Consider the following 19,870-nt stretch of genomic DNA (forward strand, 5'->3'; position numbering starts at 1 on the left):
CTTATTGGGATCGTCCTTGCTTAACGAATTCTCTTGTATCATCGAGTTGGAATTTTGAATTTTTCTTGAAGCTCTTCAATGGCAGATTGGATTGGGGGAATGGTTTCAGGGCACTTTCAACACTCTATTCATTCATAGAATTTGTGAGTAATCTTGTTTAGAAGTTGTAGGAACAAGTTTAAAAGGAAATGGTGGAGAACTACTCTCGAATTTGAAAAAAATCCGAGAGTAGGAGACTCAAAATCTAAACGCCTATAACTTACGATTGGGAGCTCAACCTTGCTTGTTTCTTGTTCCAAACTATTGCCTCAACTTCAGACTTGAGAAGCTTAAACCGACATTGAGAGCTCCAGAATCGTCGTGATTTGGAGATTGAACTTTCTGGATAATCTGTCGAAAATATCTACTCCGATCAGAGCCTTACTGACCTTGGTTTTGAATCCTAGCCGTTGGATGTGATGATCTGTGAGTGTTCTAAAATATATCCAATTTTGGAGGAGATCCAATGGTTGAGAGTCGAGATTAGATGGATTTTGTGAAGATGGTCACCGTTGATCATCTTATTCTTGCTAGAATGGCAGTTTCGTAATTATTCATATCTTCAGGGGTAATGTGGCAATTTGTCACTTTCTGAATATTTTATTATTATTTTTCTTGAAAAATCCATCTACACAAGGAATTAAAAATCCGGAAAGATTCTTGATAATTAGAAAAATGACATTTTTGTCCTTTTAGCTTACTTTTTCCTTTCCAATCAAAGACCTTAAATCCTTCCATCTTCGGGTATAGAAATGACTTCTTAAGACCCTGTACTTACTTAATCCTCTTAATTTCTTTTCTTGGATCCTTTGAGTCTTACATGGGTGACTTATTCTTATTGGAGCTAATTTCCTTCGTTTTTGGGGTGTTACAATTGTACTAAAGTGGAGGATGGGAATTTGTGTATGTGTTTTAAGTACTTAATGGATGTTATCGCCCCGTAGAGCATGTGTACCATATGCATGATTTTACTGTACAATAAACCCAAATGATTGATGTATGATTCTCCCTTTAGACTGTAAGTAGTTTGGCTAGACAATGACCTAGGATGGAAAGCTCTAGTAGTTCGAGCACATTAGAATCTTAAGAGACGATCAAAGGATGTAGCCATAGTGCTTCGAATCGAACCAGACTTGAGGATTAAAAACTGAGAAACCTGAAGACGTGAATCCATGTCAAGACCATCAAATTGCCCTAGGATTCTAGAAGACCACAACAGCAACCCTATTAGATAAAGGTAGTTGCCTAGGTTGATAGCAACCGGTGCAGTGTTGCATAGCTTCCACTTTTCTTTCCACTCCAGTATGGTATCATTGAGCTAGACATGAGGCTAATTAGAAATGTGTGACTTGATAGTTCGCTTGGATTACCCAACATGGTGGATCCTTTCTATGGGTGGGCGTTGATCATGTAGGTAATCAGGCTAGCACGTGTAAGGGGGTAGTTCCCCTCAACCTTGGGCAACTACATGGCCTGTGGGACAGGTTCGCCAACTAACCTCTTATGGATGAGGAGCAGGCTAGCACACACCATGCTATCTCAACTTGATAGAGAGAGTTCTTCGAGGTAGCATCTCAACACTAGATATCGGTTACTACTACGCATAGGTTAAGCTAACGACCCAAGTCTGCGAACATAGGAGCTCTCCACCTAGAGCCTAGAGTAAAGTTTGTGGTCACCTGCTATGTCAAGGATGGGTGAGAACCTACAAGTAGGTTGTTTACTCGGTATATTTATATTCTCATCTTCTGGTCAAGGTGGAAGAACGTTTAAGAGCTGTGTGGTCATAGGGTAAGTCGTTTTGGAGCGTTAGTCCATTTTTTGTATTTATTATTATTTTTTTGTACTGGTTTTGTAATTGAATCTCGAACCTTTTTACCTCGTTTCTATAAATTTGAAAGGACCCCCTGTAATTGGATTTTATTTTGATTTAAATTTTTAGTAGTGTCTATTTTGATTTGAATTTTATTAATTTCTCATCTTTTATTTTATTTTGATTTAAATTTTATTAATTTTTCATCTTTTATTTTATTTTACTTTTTTTTCTAATTACTTTTGATCTTTGTCTTTTTAATGAGTTCGAGATTTGAAGTCTAAATAACTTGAATGACTATAAAAAATTCTTAAATATCTAAAAAGTGTTGCAGATTTGATTTAATTTGTCGCTCTTTATTATGATAATAATGATGCAAAGATTAATATTAAGGAGATTATAAAATATCAATGTATAGGAATGATATCGAAAGAAAAAGTATACTATTTTGAGTGCATGCTTTACTCAAAGAAATTCATAGTTAAGCGTGTTTTACTTAGAGAAATTCTATGTGGGTGACCAAATGAGACGTCCTTGAAAGTCAGAACCACGAAACTAAAGACTTAAGCTGGTCCCATAAATACACAACGAAGACCGTAAACTTAATATGACACTCATACAGATGAACACGATTTTCCACAATGGTATGATACTGTCCACTCCGAGCATAAGCTCTCTTGGCTTTGCTCTGGGTTTCCTCAAAAGCCCTCGTACCAATGGAGAGAGTAGTATTCGTTGATTATAAACCCATGATCATTCCATAAGTCACTTTAGATCTCACATTATGCAGAATATCATAATAACATGTATTTTCTCACCTAGATGGGGCCTCCGTGGGATGCAGACTCATGCTATGTAGCACAGGGGACGCGGAGAAATGGTAGAGCCACGATATCACATTTCAAATCTTAGTCGAAATTCTAATAAATATATGTTTTATAATTTGTTGAATGCTCAACATTATTATTACTATTTTAACGATTCTTCAAGAATCTATGATAAAGTAAAATAAAAAATACAATTAGTTGAATATTGGAACATATATTCTCAAATTTATTGGTCGAACTAAAATCTGATTTCTTTTTCTAGAAATTAATTAGGCGGCGGCGAGGACTTGGTCTTTGAACTACTAGTGAGTGACAAGTTCGAAGAAATTTCGAGGAAGAGTCCTTAGAATTCCAAGGTGGGCGTGCTTGAAACCCCGCCAACAACAAAATCCACGGAAAATAAAATTCAACACCGCGTATGTGGAAGACTATGATTCCAATTTAGATAATTGTTTATAAGCGACTATTGACCACTCGCCCCATTTTGATTAGGTTTCCTTTTCTTTCTTCACCCATGTTGTTCGCCGAGATCCCCTCCTGCTCCTCCATCTTCTGCTTCTTCACGATTTTTTTATAGTCTCTTTGCGGCGGCTGACTTCCGATCCTCCAGATCATTCTCTTTCTTGGGATTTCATTGGATTTCGTTGGATTTCATCTGGGTTTCGTTGGATTTCATCTGGGTTTCGTTGGATTTCATCTGGGTTTTGTTGGATCTTCTCGATTCTTCTCTCAATTTGAGGTACCTTGTTCATTTTGATTTGAAGTCGACTGCTCTTTTTACTTCTAAGATAGGGATTTTTGTGTTTTAATAATCCTTCTGCTTGACTGAAAACTTGTGACGGGATTTCGGAATTGCTTGTTCTTTTAGATCTTGTAAACTTGATTGCTCGATTCTAGTTCTGTTTTTGAGTTTCGAGCTTATTCTTGTGTTAGCTGAAGGATAGAGTAGTGGAATTGAGAGATTTGTTGTGGTCAATTATTGTCTGGAAATGATGGGAGGACAATCTAGCAAGAACAGATCAGGTGGCGGTGTTGCTTCTTCAGCTCCTTCCGTTCTCATCAATGTTGATTCTCACTATGCAGCTGCACTTAGTTCATATGAAACCGAGTGTGAAAATAATCCAGATTTGCAGGCCTTCGATGATAAAGTGCACGAACGGACGAACCGGGCTCTCAATTCGCTAGCCACTGGAATTGGGCCGAGTTCTCTGTCGTTGGATGTGCTCATGGAGATCCCTGAATTTTTACTGGAAATGAATGAAGATGCGGTTAAGTTGATCCTTGCAAGTAAAGAGGATGTATGGAGCAACAAGGAGTTGTTTGAGCTTGTGGATGCATTCTTCGATAACAGTCTCAAAACATTGCGTTTCTGTACGGCGTTGGAGAATTGTCTACGACGCACTCGGGATAGCGAACTCATCATTAAAGTTGCTATCAATCAATTTGAAAGTGGTGAGAATGGAGATGATGAGAGATATGTAAAGACAATTGAAGAGTTGAAGAAGTTTCAGGAGGTTGGGAATCCCTTTGCTCAGGAATTTGTTCAGCTGTTTGTGCCATTATACAAACAGCATTTGTCCATGTTAAAGAAGTTGCAACATCAGAAGAAGAAGCTTGATAAGAAATATCGCACCATGAAAACATGGAAGAAACTTACAAATGTCTTTCTGGTTACTCTATTTGCATCCGTTCTCGTTTTCTCTGTTGTAGCAGCTGCAATGTCTGCACCTCCCGTAGTGATTGCGTTAACTGCTGCACTGGTTGTTCCGATGGGCCCGGTCGGGAAATGGTGTAACACGCTCTGGAATCGGTACTTGAGCCACATCAAAGCAGAGAAGCAAGTTATCAACTCTGTGCAAGCTCACACTTCCATAGTTCTAACGGACTTTGAGAACATTCGATTGCTTGTGCAAAAGTTATCGATTCAGTTAGGTTTGTTGTTGCAGAATACCGATCTCGGCATCAGGGAACAGGGTGCTATGCAACTTGTAATAGATGAGATCAAGAAAAACCTTCAAGGGTTTGATGAGACCATAGAGAAGTTGAGTGTACATGCTTCTAAATGCAGCACAGACGTAACAAAAGCAAGAACAGTAATTATTCAGAAAATAGCAATGCATCATAACAGCTGATAGCTCGATCGGATTTCGTTTCTGAGTCTCATCAGATGCTCGTATGCTACTCGATCAGCATATAACAATAGGGAAGGAAGAGTGAGACGGGCCATAAACGAATGATACACTACTCATCTTATACTTGAAAGATCGAGTCTCGTCGAAGTGAGCTCACTCGTTTGATCGAGTATTTATTTAGGTACGCTTTGAACATGTGATTCAGAGAGATTAGTTACTTATTTATGTCCTTTCTATATGGATGTTGGTTGATGCATGTAACTGTGACCAAGGCACCAAGAGGTGTGGGAATGTATAATAACTTCATCTCTTTGTTCTTCCGTATTCAGAAATATTCGAGTAATATGGTACTGTTGACTGCTTTTGAGATTATGATTATCGCTCGATGTTTTGAGAACTTTATGGATTGAGTTGATTGGAACGATATAGAGACCCTGATGGTTGGCTACATCGAATCAAGCAAATATTTAGAAGGAGATGCTCTCTCGTGGCATCGATGGGTTCGGGACGGCAAAACATCGATGGGTTCGGGATGGTAAAGACTAATTCAAAGTCATTGGTCTTCAATTTTTAGGACTTTTAAATAGTCTTCGGTCTAGCTTTTGAAGTCTCCAAATCTTTGAGGGATCTACCAAAGATAGTTCTAACTTCCTCCATCTCTGCAATGGTAAGCATTTTCTCGCACATTCGATTTTCGTTCGACTGTTTTTTTCATTCGATTTTGATGTGAAACCTAATGACTTGAACCAAGGTTAGTTTGTGAAATTTTTTTAACTTTGGAACATCAAATGAATAAAAACAGGAGCGATCAAGGTACACACTACTAAGTAGCCATTTGAAATTCTCACGAGCAATACTTGTAGAGATTGCTAGCATATGAGCATGAATTGTCTTATATAGCTAAAAATACATGTGTTTGCATGAATTGTCTTATATAACTAAAAATACATGTGTTCATGAGATTTTAGAATTTTATGCTATATAAGATGAATTTTGCTACGCTAGGAACTCTGGATTAAGATTGAGAAATGATTTATATATTTGTCAGAACATACATGAAAAAATTGAGATACGATTCAAGACGGTCACAAACCAATTTTTGAGCTATTCAGAGCATGGATCGTGACATAGGTTGGCTCAATGGAGTAAAAACATGGTAAAAAATTTCACTTTTAGAATAAGAGAGTAAAAAATTTTAAGTTTAAATACTTCAAAAGGAACAAAATTCAAAATAGAATTGGGACAAAATTGACATGAAACCGGTAGAGGCTTTGATCGGCTCTCTATGGCACCATCTTCAAATCTGCTCCCGTCCTCGACTACATCTAGTTATTACCAAAAAAAATGGGTAAAAACTAGAGTAAGTACCTTGCTTGAAGTCTCTTGATCGTGTCCATAATGGATGCTAAGGTACTATACTCTATACGGACCTTGGTCCTAAGTCATGGGTTTTGAGCTCATAATGTTTGATGAGTCTAGTGCTTAGCCTTGAGTTATGCACTTATATATTCCTTCGTCTTTGGATAGGTTTACATAGAATGTATCTCATTGAGCGGTAACACCTAAGAATTTAAAGGTTTTCAAAGGAGGTACATTACGCGGGAAACCAGAAATAATAATAAATAGAAAAATAATAATAAAAAACAAATTGGAAAAGGAAAATGAGAAATCCAATTTTTACCAAACTTTCCCCATTTTTTAACATTTTATGAAGTAAAATTTTGAAGGTGCTCAAGAACATAAAAATGGTCAAGAAGGGTAGATAATTTTTGGAAAAATTTTGGATTTTTCAAGTAAAATAATATTTAAATAATAAAAATGGCAAATTATCAAAATGCCTCTGAAAGATTGGATAATTACAGAAATGCCACTCTGAACAAAATCAGGATGTCTACGGTGGCCTCTTGCACAAAACGCTTCAAAGCTCAAATTTCAGCTGTTGGATCTCCTCCAAAATTGAGGAAGATCTAGAACACTCACAGATCATCACATCCAACAGTTAGAATTCAAAATATAGGTCGATAAAGCTTGGTCGGAGGATATAATTCCGACGAATGATCCAAAAAACTCAAGGATGAAATTGTGATGATTCTCTAAATTATGAAGTGGGGGCAACTAATAGGAACAAGAAACGAGCTCAATTGAGACCTTAGTCGAGTGTTAAGAGCGTTTAGATTTTGGGTATAGTATTCCCGAAATTATTCCAAATTCAGAAGCTTGCTCCTACACGTTCTAAAGAGGATTGCCCAGAGGTTTGGTAAAGGAAGGAAGCTTTGAAAGTGCCCCTATCCTATTCCCCCAACTCTATCCGCCATTGCAGGAACTCCAAGGAATACTTAAAATCCAATCTAAGGCTATAGGCATATTCGTTGGACAAATCATATACCGAGTGATTTCTGCACACTTAAGGATCATTTTTGAAGAAGGTCGCGAGGGAGACGACCTTAGGAACAAGTGTAATCGAAGAAATTCGATATCGGTTAAGTTTTGGGAAAGAAATTCAAATTGTTGCTTACGGCCCTTAATGCCCAAAATTGATGTTTCCAATAATTTGAGGGGACTAAATGGAGCATGTTTGATGAAGGAGTGAAGGACTAATATGATCTAGTTCGAGTTGCTCAATAGAAGGAAAAATGGTTGAGTTGCAAACTGAGGGAAGGAACTCAAAATTTGCCTCAACTACGCCTAGACAGCTTCTAAGAATTATCCCCTTAGTTTAAGAAAGTATAAGGAAGATCTTTGGTGAAGGAGGTGTGGCTTGATAGTGCCTACATTGTCGTAACTAATAAAAAAAAACCTCCTGGGTTTACTCCAACGACAAAACGAGTTTTCCCCTGGTTTTGGACGTTTGTAACTTACACTGTAATTCACGAGTAGGTGAGATATCTATCTCAAACTCTTCCTTGACAGTTTATCTTTAAGTTTCATGAAGGAATCGAGGGGAGAAATGCTTTGAAATGGGTTGGTAGACTCCATTTTCAGACGGAGGAGCAACGCCACGCAACGTCTTCTTCCCCTGTGGGAGGAAGAAGACGATGATGTGGCTAGTTCAACTGAACCGGCCGCATCAACCCTAAAACCAACCCCCTTTAGTTTTTCATCAAATTAAACCCCATTCTAGTCAGTTCTCACAAAAGTCTCAATGGTTCAAGAAACTAGACTCATTAAGGAAGCTACTATAGAAAATTCGGAGGAAAACGAGTACTGGAAGCTCAAGAAACAGGATCCCGAACACCGGACAAGAGGTAAGTAGCCACCTTGAACTTTTCTCAAGAAATACTTGTAGAAATCACATGGATTTATATATTAACCCTAAAAAAAGTATGAATTAAGGTTACATGAAAGAAAAATCGAAAAACCGTGAGTCAAGACCCCAAACCAGTCAAATTGCTCGTGATTTAGGTAATGCTAAAATAACCCGCTAAATGAACCCCACTGCTTACGAAATTTTAATGTTGTGCATATTATGACATGTTGAGATTATGTATGAAATTTGGTGGTCATTTGATAAAGTTAAGTAGGAAAACCAAGTAACGGTAAAAAAAAATGACCATAATGCCCATAAGGAAGACTACCTATGGTTTAAGCCCTAAACGCCCTCCTAATATTATGAAATATTGCACGAATCCTTATCTCTGGAGGTTGTATAAGGTAGTGAAATCATTATGTAGCTAAACCAAGATATGGAAAAAAAAAAAAGAAAAAAACGTTCATCACGATCCATACGACTTTACGCTCTATGACGACTAACGAGGTATCCATGAAACGAGAGATTTCTCACATGTACCCTTGGTCGCTAATAAGATTCTACGTGCACAAGATCTCGTTGGGCTATTCCTAAGAAGAACTCTTAAGTTCCAAGCTCGACCCAAGACATTATGCATAAAACCTAGGATCACCAAGAACCCAAGAAAAACACATAGGTGAATGAAAATAACGTACTTAACAAGTTGCTTGGATCCATGCCCGAAGTAACCATTATCTCCTATTCCTCTTTAGGTTGGATGCCCAGCTATATGTACCATGAGTAGGATGCCATGATGGGCCTAATATTTCTCGAGATGCCCTGCGTCACAATTTGCCGGCAGGTGCACTCATGGGAGCAAATTAGGGGTTACTTTGGAAAAATACTTTCAGGGCTAGTATATGATGCATGCTATGATAACCCTCTAAAGTTTAGTTCTGGAAAACGGAACAAGAAGTAAAATCCTAGCACAAGGTCACAATTAAGAGCCTACAATAGGCTACTTACTGAGTTTTAATCACTCCATGTTTATCATTTTTGTCAGGTAACTAGGAGCTCGTCGTGGATGGGAGCAGACTTTGGAGTGAGGGTCATGGATCAACCCTGTCTTTTAACTTACTATATTTTGTGTTAACCTTTTGTGTCTGCTTTTTATTTTGTGTTTTCGAACTAGCCTATATGTTTACTACTTTATTATATTTATTATATTACTAGTATGTATGTAAAAACTTATGTTTAACTATGTTTTTAAATAAATAAATAATTCCGGTCTTTACATGAGTTATTCACTTCCACTCCATACTCAATGCATAACACTAGTTTTAGTCCTAAAACAAACACCGGGAGGACCTACTAGGTCACATGGTTGATAAACAAAATGAACCCAAGCATAAAAGGTATGTGTGTAAGATTTAGATTAAGATTCAAAATCTAAATTTGGCACATAGTTGCCCCAACATTCCCTTGCCTTCTTTGGAGTCTGCATTCTAACATCCTATAATAGCACGGCATCCTCCTGCTATCCTACAAATGAATCTTAGCACATCCGACCAAAGTGAAAGAACATATGATCATGATATACCATGTATAAGACGAGTCTATGTAGCAAGGTGACTTACAAAATAAGATGAGAGTCTAAGTAGAGTTGTATCTCGGGTTTAGGGTTTAGGGTTTTAAAAAAAAAAATCCCCCTCTATCTCATAGTATAGGCCTTATAGAACGAATTTTGGTCAAGTTCTTCAATTTGGTAGTTAAAGCCCTAGGTCTATGGGTCTCTTTTAACGCCAAAAGTCAACTTATTGGATAGAACAATATAGATACCCTACTCAAACTCAAGGATGTCTTGCTTTGCACGATTTCATATCCTAGACTATCTTGATGGAGACGCAGGAAAATGTCAAGCTAACTATATCAGTCCTCGTCACGACTCATTCTCCAAACAATTTGAAGATTGGGTTGTGCCAGAAAACCTTTAGGAAGTTTCCCGTATTTTTTTTCATTGATACATTTTACATTAGGGAGTCATTGAAAACGTATTTTTTAGGTTAGTTTTCAAGTCGTTAAGATTCAAAACTTGCCCTTTTTGTCTTCAAATTTAAAAAATAAAGCATGTTATATCAGTATCTTTTGGAATATAAGCAACATACGGAAAGAAAAATAGGAAAGAAGAGTAACACAACGCTCTACGAATAGTTACCTATTAGAGACGTCCACAGGGAGGGATAGGGATAGAGAAGCCTTTGCCATCTCATCTCCGCCACCTATTTCATTCTCATCTCCGTGCAATTCTCCATTTATTTTTACGGGAATCAAGGCAGAATTGTTTATAATTCTCGTTGGTTAAAAAAAATGAATTAATAATAGTTTATAATTGAACCAAAATTCAACGATATGTGTAACCAAAAGGCAATTGTATTAATTGGATAATTGAATCATACTCTCCACTCCTTTATTAAACCTAAATTATATAGTCTCTCATCTCATTATTGATTTCATTTCAGCCGTGGATTTCCAAACCAAGTTTGTTAAAGTACCCACGTGACACTGTCAGAGCTTTGTGTGTTGAATGCTATTTGAAGACAGAAGCGCAGAGGATCTAGGGGTGGGGGAAAGCCAACAGTGAAGAGATCATGAAGCTCCCAAATTTAGGCTTCTGCTGCTTCTTCTTCTTCTTCTTCATCTTGTTTGCGTTCCAAACAGCTTCTCCCACATTCCCGGAAGCCTCCACCATACCACTGCCTAACTGCTTTGCCTTTTTCTTGTTCGGAGATTCCTATGTCGACGCCGGAAATAACAACTACATCAACACCACTGCTGACTTTCAGGCCAACTTTCCGCCCTACGGCGAAACCTTCTTCCACCTCCCCACCGGCAGGTTTACCGATGGCCGTACTATTCCAGATTTTTTAGGTATACATTCCCCGATCGATATATTTCTCAAAATAAACGAAAGACGAAACATAAATCTTCTTTTTTTATGAGCTTCTAAACTTCACTTACTAGAATAAGTCACGGATAAATGTGTTACTAATTGTCAGTATACTCGGTAGAATAAGTTATAACTTATGGATCAGTACGATGGATAATAGTTTAGACCAAATTTTGTGGTTGTGGACTAAGATCGTTAGTAATTCTTGATTTAGTAGAAAGTTTAGAGAGCTAGTAAAATACTCATCAGATGTATGTTTTTTTACAACAATAAAAAGAATTGAAGAGCTAAAGCTTTGTTTGCTCCAAAAGATCTTTATTACCTTTGTTACTTTGTCTCTTTTATTTGTTTGGACGTAATTATGATCGGGTCACATCCAATACTCAAACCTTTTAATTTGTGTTATATTATTTTAGAATACATTTTCGAAAAATGAGAATCAAATAAAGACAATATGAAATAATTGATTTGACATATGGTTATAATGTGTGTGTTTTTTTTTTTTTTTTTTTTTTTTTGTAGCCGAGTATGCAGGCTTGCCTTTGATTCCGCCATATTTAGATCCTCACAACGATTTCTATGACAACGGCGTGAATTTTGCATCGAGTGGAAGTGGTGCTTTAGCTGAGAGTCACGAGGGATCGGTTCGAATAACTTCATCAAACTTGTGATTGATTTGGTTTTAAATTGAATTGAATAGAATAGAATATTTCTTAGTATTGAATCAATGGTTTTTTCAGGCCATAGGACTTCAAACTCAGATGAAGTTTTTCAAAAACGTGATGAAATCACTACGAAAGAAGCTGGGGAATGCCTCAGCTCAAACCCTCATCTCAAACTCGGTTTTTCTCTTCAACTTTGGAGGAAATGATTATCTAAATCCTTTCGACATAAGTTACGACATATTTAACACCTCAAGCGCTCAAGAACAGTTCGTGAATATGGTGGTAGGAAATATAACGATAGCGCTTAAGGTAAGCTTACATGTCTTGATATGTCTTGATATGCAGTGATTTAATGATACATCAACTGCTCTTAAATAGGAAGTATACAAGTACGGAGGAAGGAAATTTGGGTTTATGACAGTGCCTCCGTTAGGTCATATGCCAAGTTCGAGAATAAAAAGGAGTGTCCAATTTTTCGAAGAGGCTTCTTCAATAACAAGGCTACACAACCAGCTTCTTCCCGATGCCTTACAAAAACTTGGCATCCAACTCGAAGGATTTAAATACGCTTTTGCAGATACCCACACTCTACTTCTTCAAAGAATTTTAAATCCTATCAAATACGGTAACTAATTTTTGGTTATCTATTAGACGTTTTTTGAAATTTAGACACTAAATAGGTATAAATTGGATGAAGGTTTCAAGGTAGCGGAGACAGCATGTTGTGGGAGCGGGGCGTTCAGAGGGTTTTATAATTGTGGAAGAAACGTTGAAGGTTTACCATTTACGCATTGTGACAATCTGGAAGATTATATATTCTTTGATTCCTTTCATCCTACTGAAAAACTGTTCAAGCAGCTCGCGGAACTTATATGGAGCGGAGATGCTCAAATTGTTAAGCCCTACAACTTCAAACAACTCTTTGAGTGTGATTCAATGTTGGCTTCTTATTGAGATTCTTACGATGACTTGTCTTTTTTTTTTATTTGTTTAAGGTGTCTAGTCCCAATGGTTGAGATTGTCTAGTCGAATAAAGACGTTTCTTTTAGGATGGTTAGAGTATTCTTAGCTCTTTCTTTTAACTAGCAATATTTATGGTTTGTTTCTATTTCTCTTATTATTGTCTATGAAACTCGATTTTTCAATTAGTTTTCCTCATTTTTATCATTTTCATAACTTAAGATTTTGGGGTCAAAATGAATTGTTTTCTTTGGTAAAGTTATAGATTGAAGATGCATCTACACCCTAGTATTTTTCTTGAATTTTAAACATCATAAGAGACTAAGTTATGAGCGTCGGAAGTAGGTACGTTACCTCTTTCTTCTGTTCTTGAATGGATTGTGGAGGCTCTATTTTCAGTTCGCGTTTTTCAGCCAAGTTTTTTCACAGATCTTGTGGAGAATCCTACCTAGAAGAACACATTGAAATCTTAGGCCTCGATTGGTAAGAGAGATCTCGAATTTGAGGAAGAAGTCGGTAAAATTACCAAACACTTTTGTTTCGTTGAGAATCCTCGGTTCTTGGTGGAAGAATGAGTTTTGGTCGCTCCAATCTTCTTCTTCCTTTCAAAAAGGGCCTCTTGCGTCAAGATCTTGGTCGGAAATAGACTCCGGTGGTAGTTTCGAAGGTGTTCTCTAGTGGTCGATTTTTGCTTCCGACTTTCTCTCTCTTTCTTTTTTTCTTTGCACGTGCTAGCTTCCATTTGGACTCCTATACTGACTGGAGAGTCAAAATGACCTATTTTTCTCTTGGTTGACTTTGATCGATTTTTTTTTTAAAGTGTTACAAACTCTCCCCTCCTTAGAAACTTTCGTCCTCGAAAGTAGGCATCTCTTGAAAGAGGTCAGGATAGGCAATCCTCACGTCTTCTTCTCATCCCAGGTTGCTTCCTTATTACGATGGTTCCCACAAGACTTTTACCAAGGGAATGACCTTGCTGCACAATCTCCTAGTAAGTCAGATCTTTCCGAATGGGAAGATTTTCATGTCCTATCACATGGGTAGGGTTGGCGTGTACTTTCGTAGCATGAATACGTGAAACCCATTGTGCACGACGATGAAGTTCGGTGGAAATGCAAAATGGCCTATAAATCTTGGGGTCAACTTGCCCTCCTCCCCAAACTTCAACACCCTCTCATGGGTTTTACTTTTAGGTAAACATGATCACTAGGTCTTCTATACGCGAATCTGCATAGCTCTTCTATCGATTCTGTGCAATAAGTATCCTCTGCTTAATTTTTTGTACCGCTACGTTGGTGACCTGAACCAACTCTGGTCCCAACAATTGCTGCATGCCTACCTCTTCCCAAAATACCAGTGTTCGACACCTACACTCATAGAGTGCCTCGAATGGGACCATTTGAATGGTCACTTGATAACTTTTATTGTAGGCAAATTCCATCGAAGGTAGGTGTTTGTCCTAGCATCAAGAGAAATCCATGACACATGCTCGCAACATGTTCTCTAAGATCTAATTTAGTCTTCGAGTCTGTCCATCCCTCTAAGGGTGAAATGTTGTGCTAAACCTTAACTGCATTCTCAACGCCTTCTGAAGACTTCCAAAACTGTACGGTGAACCTGGTGTCCCAATCTAGCACAATAGAAACTGGTACTCCATGCAGGAAAACTACTTCTCTGACATATAACTGAACCCATCAATCCACTCTATATGTGGTCTGGCTTGAAATGAAGTGAGTTGTCTTGGTTAGCCTGTCTATAACCAACTAGATTAAGTTAAAACTCTGCTTGGTCTTTAGCAAACTCGAAATAAAATCTATACATACTACTTCCCTTTCTATTGGACCTTCACATGTTGGCAAGTCAAGCATTGACTTATGAAATCTACTATATCCTTCTTCATCCCTAGCCACCAATAACATCCTTTCAGGTCCTGGTACATCTTCGTACTCCCAACGTGGAACATATAAGTTGTATCATGAGCTTCAATCATAATCTCTTTTAGAATTTTCTCATCTCAGGTTACACATATGCGCTTTTGCCACAGCAAGCCCCTATCTGAGAAGATTGAAAACCCGCTTGACAAGATTGGAAACCCGTTGGTCTCTCTGTATGTCTCATTTCACACTTTGCTGAGGTGCTCGTCATTTTTTTGGACGTCAATGATTTATTCTCGTAAGGTGGGTTGCACGGTCATCTGTGCTATGAGAGCGGTACCACCTCTGGCTACAACCTCGATTTCAGCCCTCTTCATCTTGTAACTTTCTCTTGCTTGGTAATCATTGCAAAAATATAGAATCTCAACATCATAATCCTTTACCAATTTCAACCCCTGCTCAATGCATCAGCTACAACGTTAGCTTTATTTGGATGGTATAAAATCTCAACATCGTAATCTTTTACCAATTCCAACCTTTTTTTTTTTTTTTTTTTTGTCTCATATTAAGTTCCTTCTGCCTAAAGGTACTTGAGGCTCTTATGATCAGTGTATACTTGCACTTTCGCTCCATATAGGTAATGTGGCAACGTCTTTAATGCAAACACTACTACTGCTAATTTCAGATCATGAGTAGGGTAATTTCGTTCATACTCCTTCAGTTGTCTTGAAGCATAAGCTATCATCTTACCCTTTTGCATAAGCATGCACCCTAGACCTTTATTTGAGGTGTCCCTGTACACTGTGAGGTTGTCTGACCCATTTGGTATTGTGAGAACTATTGTTGTCACCTACTTTTCCTTAAGCTCCCGGAAATTCTGTTCACATGCTAGTGTCCATATGAAGGCTTGCCCTTCTTAGTTAACTGTGTAAGTGCTTCAGAGATCTTGAAAAAATCCTATATAAATCTTTTATAATATTCAGCTAGTCCCACAAAACTTCAACTTTAGTGACTATGGTCAGTCTTGAGCAATGCCCTAGAGAGTTTTCGTGCATCGCTAATAACTTTGAAAAAGTAGAGTTATATCAAGTCTTTTTGTAATTAATTTTACTCTCATATTCACAATTTGCTCATTAATTGCTCCATTTATTCTAATAGTATACATGAAATAGTCCATTGAGGTTTAATATAAAAAGAAATCAATTTGCATAAATCGAGTTTAATTTTACATTTCATTGAGTTATTGGGTAAAATTCCAGAACATTTATGTTGAACCATGATGTTGTAGCAAATCGAGAAACAACACTGTTGGCAAATCTGGAACAAATTGCTAACTCTGATGCTGAAGCAATTCGGAAATCAAATTTTCGGGGATGACATGGAAATTTTAATCCACATCAGCCGTCCACATGGATCTTTGACAACCCAATTAGAAACATCCTTACATGGAAACTTTTATCCTTTCTCAGCCCTAAATGAGAAGGAGCAAACATCATAAAAGAAAAAGGATACCTAGAAAACAGATTTTCAGATTAGACAGCCGCTAAGAAAACCCAGCAACGGTTGATAACAAAAGGAGAAGAAGGCCAAGAAGAATTGATTTGGGCAAAGAGGTGGACGTGAGAGAAGTGAAGAGAATTTCCATTGAAGAACACCAACAAAACTAGATGACTCTCTATTTTTCTTACCCTAATAAGTACCCGTGTTTTATCATATTCTTCGAATTATTATTATTATTATTATTATTATTTGGAACACATCTATTAATTTGTTTTAGGGTTTTTTAAAAAAGAGATTAGAAATAGAGGATGAGATAAGAATTAACAAGTTTTGGCTCATTTCTTACTCTGTTTTTGCATAAATATTCAATATTTCCTTCATTATTTACCTTCCTTCTGCTGCATAATAAGATTTGCAGAGATGGAACTTCGCGTATGTTCTTATCTTTAGGTATGAAACTGTTTGTATGTGCCCAACTCTGTTCTTCCCTAAAATACTTCGCATAACTCTTCCAATTGTGTATATCAATTGCGACTTGAAGAAATGGCGACTTCGCTATCTGCAACGGCGCTCACTCTGAATCTCGCCCACAATAATATCTGTACTGGATTCAGAGCACGAACACGTCCTCCTTTATTTCCAGGTACGTTCACCCTTCCCCTCATTTTCCCTTGCATTTTGATTCATTGAGTAAACGAAAACCCTGTTTTCATAGGCTTCATTAGAGAAGGAATTGCTCACGAAAATCAAGTTCCAGTAGTTAGGTTAGCTGTGAAATCTCAATTAAGTGTTCATACAACCAGTACTAAGATTCAGGGTAAAGGAAGAACGAAAAATCCACTTCTGAGTGAGGGACGAGATGAGGATGAGAAAATGGGAGACATATGTCCTGGTTGTGGAGTTTTTATGCAAGATGAGGATCCAAACCTTCCTGGATATTATCAGAAAAGGAAGGTTTCAGTCACGGAACCAATAGAAGATGATTTCTATGGAATTATAGAGAATGAGGATGATGCCATGTTTGAAGAAGAAGACAGTGATGGAGAAGAAATTGTTGATGAATTTGATTGGGATTCAGATGAATGGGAGGCTAAAATCATGGAGGAAGAAGAAAGTGATTTGGATTTGGATGGTTTTGCTCCTGCTGATGTGGGATATGGAAACATTACAGAGGAAACGGTGAAGCGAGCCGAGAAGAAGAGGATATCTAAGTCAGAAAAGAAGAAGAGAGCTAGAGAGGCTGAGAAAGAGAGAGAAGAGGTAACAGTTTGTGCAAGGTGCCATTCATTGAGGAATTATGGGCAGGTAAAGAACCAAGCTGCTGAGAATTTGATACCTGATTTTGATTTTGATAGATTGATAGCCAATCGTTTGATGAAATCCACATCAAATTTGAATAATGTTGTTGTTATGGTTGTTGATTGTGTTGATTTCGATGGTTCTTTCCCAAAGAGGGCAGCAAAATCGTTGTTTAAGGCTCTGGAAGGGAATAAGAACAACCCAAAGATTAGTAAAAAGCTGCCAAAGCTTGTTCTTGTGGCTACAAAGGTTGACCTCCTCCCCTCACAGATTTCACCCACAAGGCTTGATAGATGGGTTAGGCACCGTGCTAAGGCTGCAGGGGCTCCTAAATTGGCTGGAGTCTATTTGGTTAGTGCTCGTAAAGATGTTGGTGTGAGAAATCTATTGTCCTTCATCAAAGAATTGGCTGGTCCACGAGGCAATGTGTGGGTTATTGGTGCTCAGAATGCAGGGAAGTCTACTCTCATTAACACATTTGCAAAGAAAGAAGGGGCTAAAGTGACAAAGCTTACAGAAGCTCCAATTCCGGGGACGACCCTCGGGATTTTGAGAATTGCGGGGATTTTGTCAGCCAAGGCAAAGTTGTTTGACACTCCTGGTCTTCTACATCCTTATCTAGCGTCCATGAGATTGGATAGGGAAGAACAAAAGATGGTCGAAATCCGAAAGGAGCTCCAACCGAGGACTTATCGAGTGAAGGCAAGTATATACCTCTTCTAAATGAAAACATGGATTTATTCTATCATCTACATGACCATATCCATTTAGTACTTTCACTAGTGAAAATTTATGACTCTACAATGGCTTATTAACCCATATTTGACAGAGATTTTGAGTCCACGTTATGTTCTAAATGATAGCATGTTAGATATTCAAAATTCCTCTCCATTATACCGTAGCTATTTCAGTTACTGCTTCAAAATAGTTGGATAGGCCCGAGTTTGTATGCAAATTTAGCATGTTTTCAGGTTTATGGCATGTTAGTTTGAACTATTCATTTGAGTTGTCTATAATGTTATATGCAAATGGTAGACAAGTATCAAATTATAGAATGACTTGGTAGTGGTTGTTCACTAGATTTGAGGATGCTTGAGTATTGATTATAATGTTGTGCAGGTAGGACAGGCCGTGCATGTTGGTGGTTTGGTAAGACTTGACCTCAGCCAAGCTTCAGTACAGACAATTTATGTTACAGTTTGGGCATCACCAAATGTTTCTCTTCACTTGGGGAAGATTGAAAATGCCGATGAGATATGGAAGAAACATGCAGGTGTAAGGTTGCAGGTAATCTAAATGCCTTTATTTCACTCCAATTCCATGCACTTATTCCCGCTGGCACTCGTTCCCTTCTCTAAACGATGTGGGACTCCACCAAATCCACCCCCTTCGGGGTCCAGCACCTTTGCTGGCACATCGCCTCATGTTCACCCCCTTCGAGGCTCAACCTCCTTGCTGGCACATCGCCCGGTGTCTGGCTCTAATAACATTTATAACATCCCAGACCCACCGCTAGCAGATATTGTCCTCTTTGGGCTTTCCCTCAAGGTTTTTAAAAGGCATTTGCTAGGGATGGGTTTCCACACTCTTGTAAAGAATGTTTCGTTCTCCTCCCTAACCAATGTGGGATCTCACACTTCATTTCTCTAGCCATTTCTCTAGCCATGTCTGTTGCTCTGCTGAAGTATTGTTTTGGCACCATCACTCGTAAACATAGCCATATTAGTGAAAGAGAAACCAAGTCTTGTCTATTTGATGATTGCAGTTTGAATATTTTCGTTTTGTTTTTCCCTGTCAGCCACCCATCGGCGTAGACCGTGCTTCTGAAATTGGCAAATGGGATGAGAGAGAGATAAAAGTGTGTGGCAGCAGTTGGGACGTCAATAGCATTGATATTTCAATAGCAGGTTTAGGCTGGTTTTCTTTGGGTCTCAAAGGTGAAGCAACCTTGACATTGTGGATAGATAATGGGATAGAAGTAAGTTTGAGAGAACCATTGGTTCTTGATCGAGCACCGTTCCTCGAGAGGCCCGGTTTCTGGCTACCAAAAGCCATATCCAATAGCATTGGCAATGAAACAAAACTTGATGCACAGAGGAGAAAAGCCTTAGAGGAGGAGGAGAGTGTGGAGGTTTCTACATGAGAGAAGGTACGCGTGTTCGAGCTCGAGGCTCCGAGGAGGTTGTTTGAGATTTTGAACTTGAAGTTTGTTCAATCAATGAGCTTTTATATACCTAGGAGAAGATGATAGTGTAAAATCGTCAAAAAAAGTGTATGAGTAGCATAGAAAAGTTGCCTTTGATTTTGCCAGATTTGCATCCTCACAACAATCTCTACTTCCAACACAGTTTGTCAATATGGTGTAGAGAGAACGATTGTTATTTTATTAGCGTGATGCAACAAATTACCTAATTGATAGCGTTTTGAGCTCTACAAATTATACAAACTTTATATTGAATACAAAATAAACAATTCAACTCCCAACAAAAAAAGTCTTATGAGTAAATTTGTTTTTCAAGGCCTAAACATGAACGCAAGAAAGAGGAGGGAAGTGGAAGCCCTATAGAAATTCATTATTTAAAAGATTC

The 19,870-nt window shown here is 38.0% G+C and overlaps 3 protein-coding genes across 3 annotated transcripts; all 3 read left to right on the plus strand.

Moving 5' to 3' along the window:
- Positions 1-3,079: 3,079 nt before the first annotated feature.
- On the plus strand, positions 3,080-5,183 carry LOC111795472 (UPF0496 protein At2g18630). The gene is made up of 2 exons (XM_023677921.2): positions 3,080-3,418; positions 3,613-5,183. Exon 2 carries the CDS (start codon positions 3,669-3,671, stop codon positions 4,809-4,811), a length of 1,143 nt encoding a protein of 380 aa, XP_023533689.1. The 5' UTR covers positions 3,080-3,418; positions 3,613-3,668; the 3' UTR covers positions 4,812-5,183.
- Positions 5,184-10,595: 5,412 nt separating this feature from the next.
- Positions 10,596-12,816, plus strand: LOC111794853 (GDSL lipase). Its single transcript, XM_023677017.2, has 5 exons — positions 10,596-10,965; positions 11,507-11,628; positions 11,725-11,958; positions 12,028-12,274; positions 12,347-12,816. Exons 1-5 carry the CDS (start codon positions 10,686-10,688, stop codon positions 12,601-12,603), a joined length of 1,140 nt encoding a protein of 379 aa, XP_023532785.2. The 5' UTR covers positions 10,596-10,685; the 3' UTR covers positions 12,604-12,816.
- Positions 12,817-16,301: 3,485 nt separating this feature from the next.
- On the plus strand, positions 16,302-19,591 carry BPG2 (P-loop containing nucleoside triphosphate hydrolases superfamily protein). Its single transcript, XM_087123689.1, has 4 exons — positions 16,302-16,626; positions 16,699-17,988; positions 18,406-18,569; positions 19,081-19,591. Exons 1-4 carry the CDS (start codon positions 16,527-16,529, stop codon positions 19,423-19,425), a joined length of 1,899 nt encoding a protein of 632 aa, XP_086979815.1. The 5' UTR covers positions 16,302-16,526; the 3' UTR covers positions 19,426-19,591.
- Positions 19,592-19,870: the final 279 nt, after the last annotated feature.

This window comes from Cucurbita pepo, chromosome 5, assembly GCF_057944985.1.
Source record: "Cucurbita pepo subsp. pepo isolate OVF chromosome 5, ASM5794498v1, whole genome shotgun sequence".
NCBI classification, from domain to species: Eukaryota; Viridiplantae; Streptophyta; class Magnoliopsida; order Cucurbitales; family Cucurbitaceae; genus Cucurbita; species Cucurbita pepo.

Bases quoted from the DNA above. Each gene is read 5' to 3' on its own strand.
- LOC111795472 (XM_023677921.2), top strand. From the start codon at position 3,669: ATGATGGGAGGACAATCTAGCAAGAACAGATCAGGTGGCGGTGTTGCT.
- LOC111794853 (XM_023677017.2), top strand. From the start codon at position 10,686: ATGAAGCTCCCAAATTTAGGCTTCTGCTGCTTCTTCTTCTTCTTCTTC. The intron at 10,966-11,506 runs GTATACATTCCC...TTTTTTTTGTAG, and splicing joins TACTATTCCAGATTTTTTAG to CCGAGTATGCAGGCTTGCCT. The intron at 11,629-11,724 runs GTTCGAATAACT...TGGTTTTTTCAG, and splicing joins CTGAGAGTCACGAGGGATCG to GCCATAGGACTTCAAACTCA.
- BPG2 (XM_087123689.1), top strand. From the start codon at position 16,527: ATGGCGACTTCGCTATCTGCAACGGCGCTCACTCTGAATCTCGCCCAC. The intron at 16,627-16,698 runs GTACGTTCACCC...CTGTTTTCATAG, and splicing joins ACGTCCTCCTTTATTTCCAG to GCTTCATTAGAGAAGGAATT. The intron at 18,570-19,080 runs GTAATCTAAATG...TTTCCCTGTCAG, and splicing joins ATGCAGGTGTAAGGTTGCAG to CCACCCATCGGCGTAGACCG.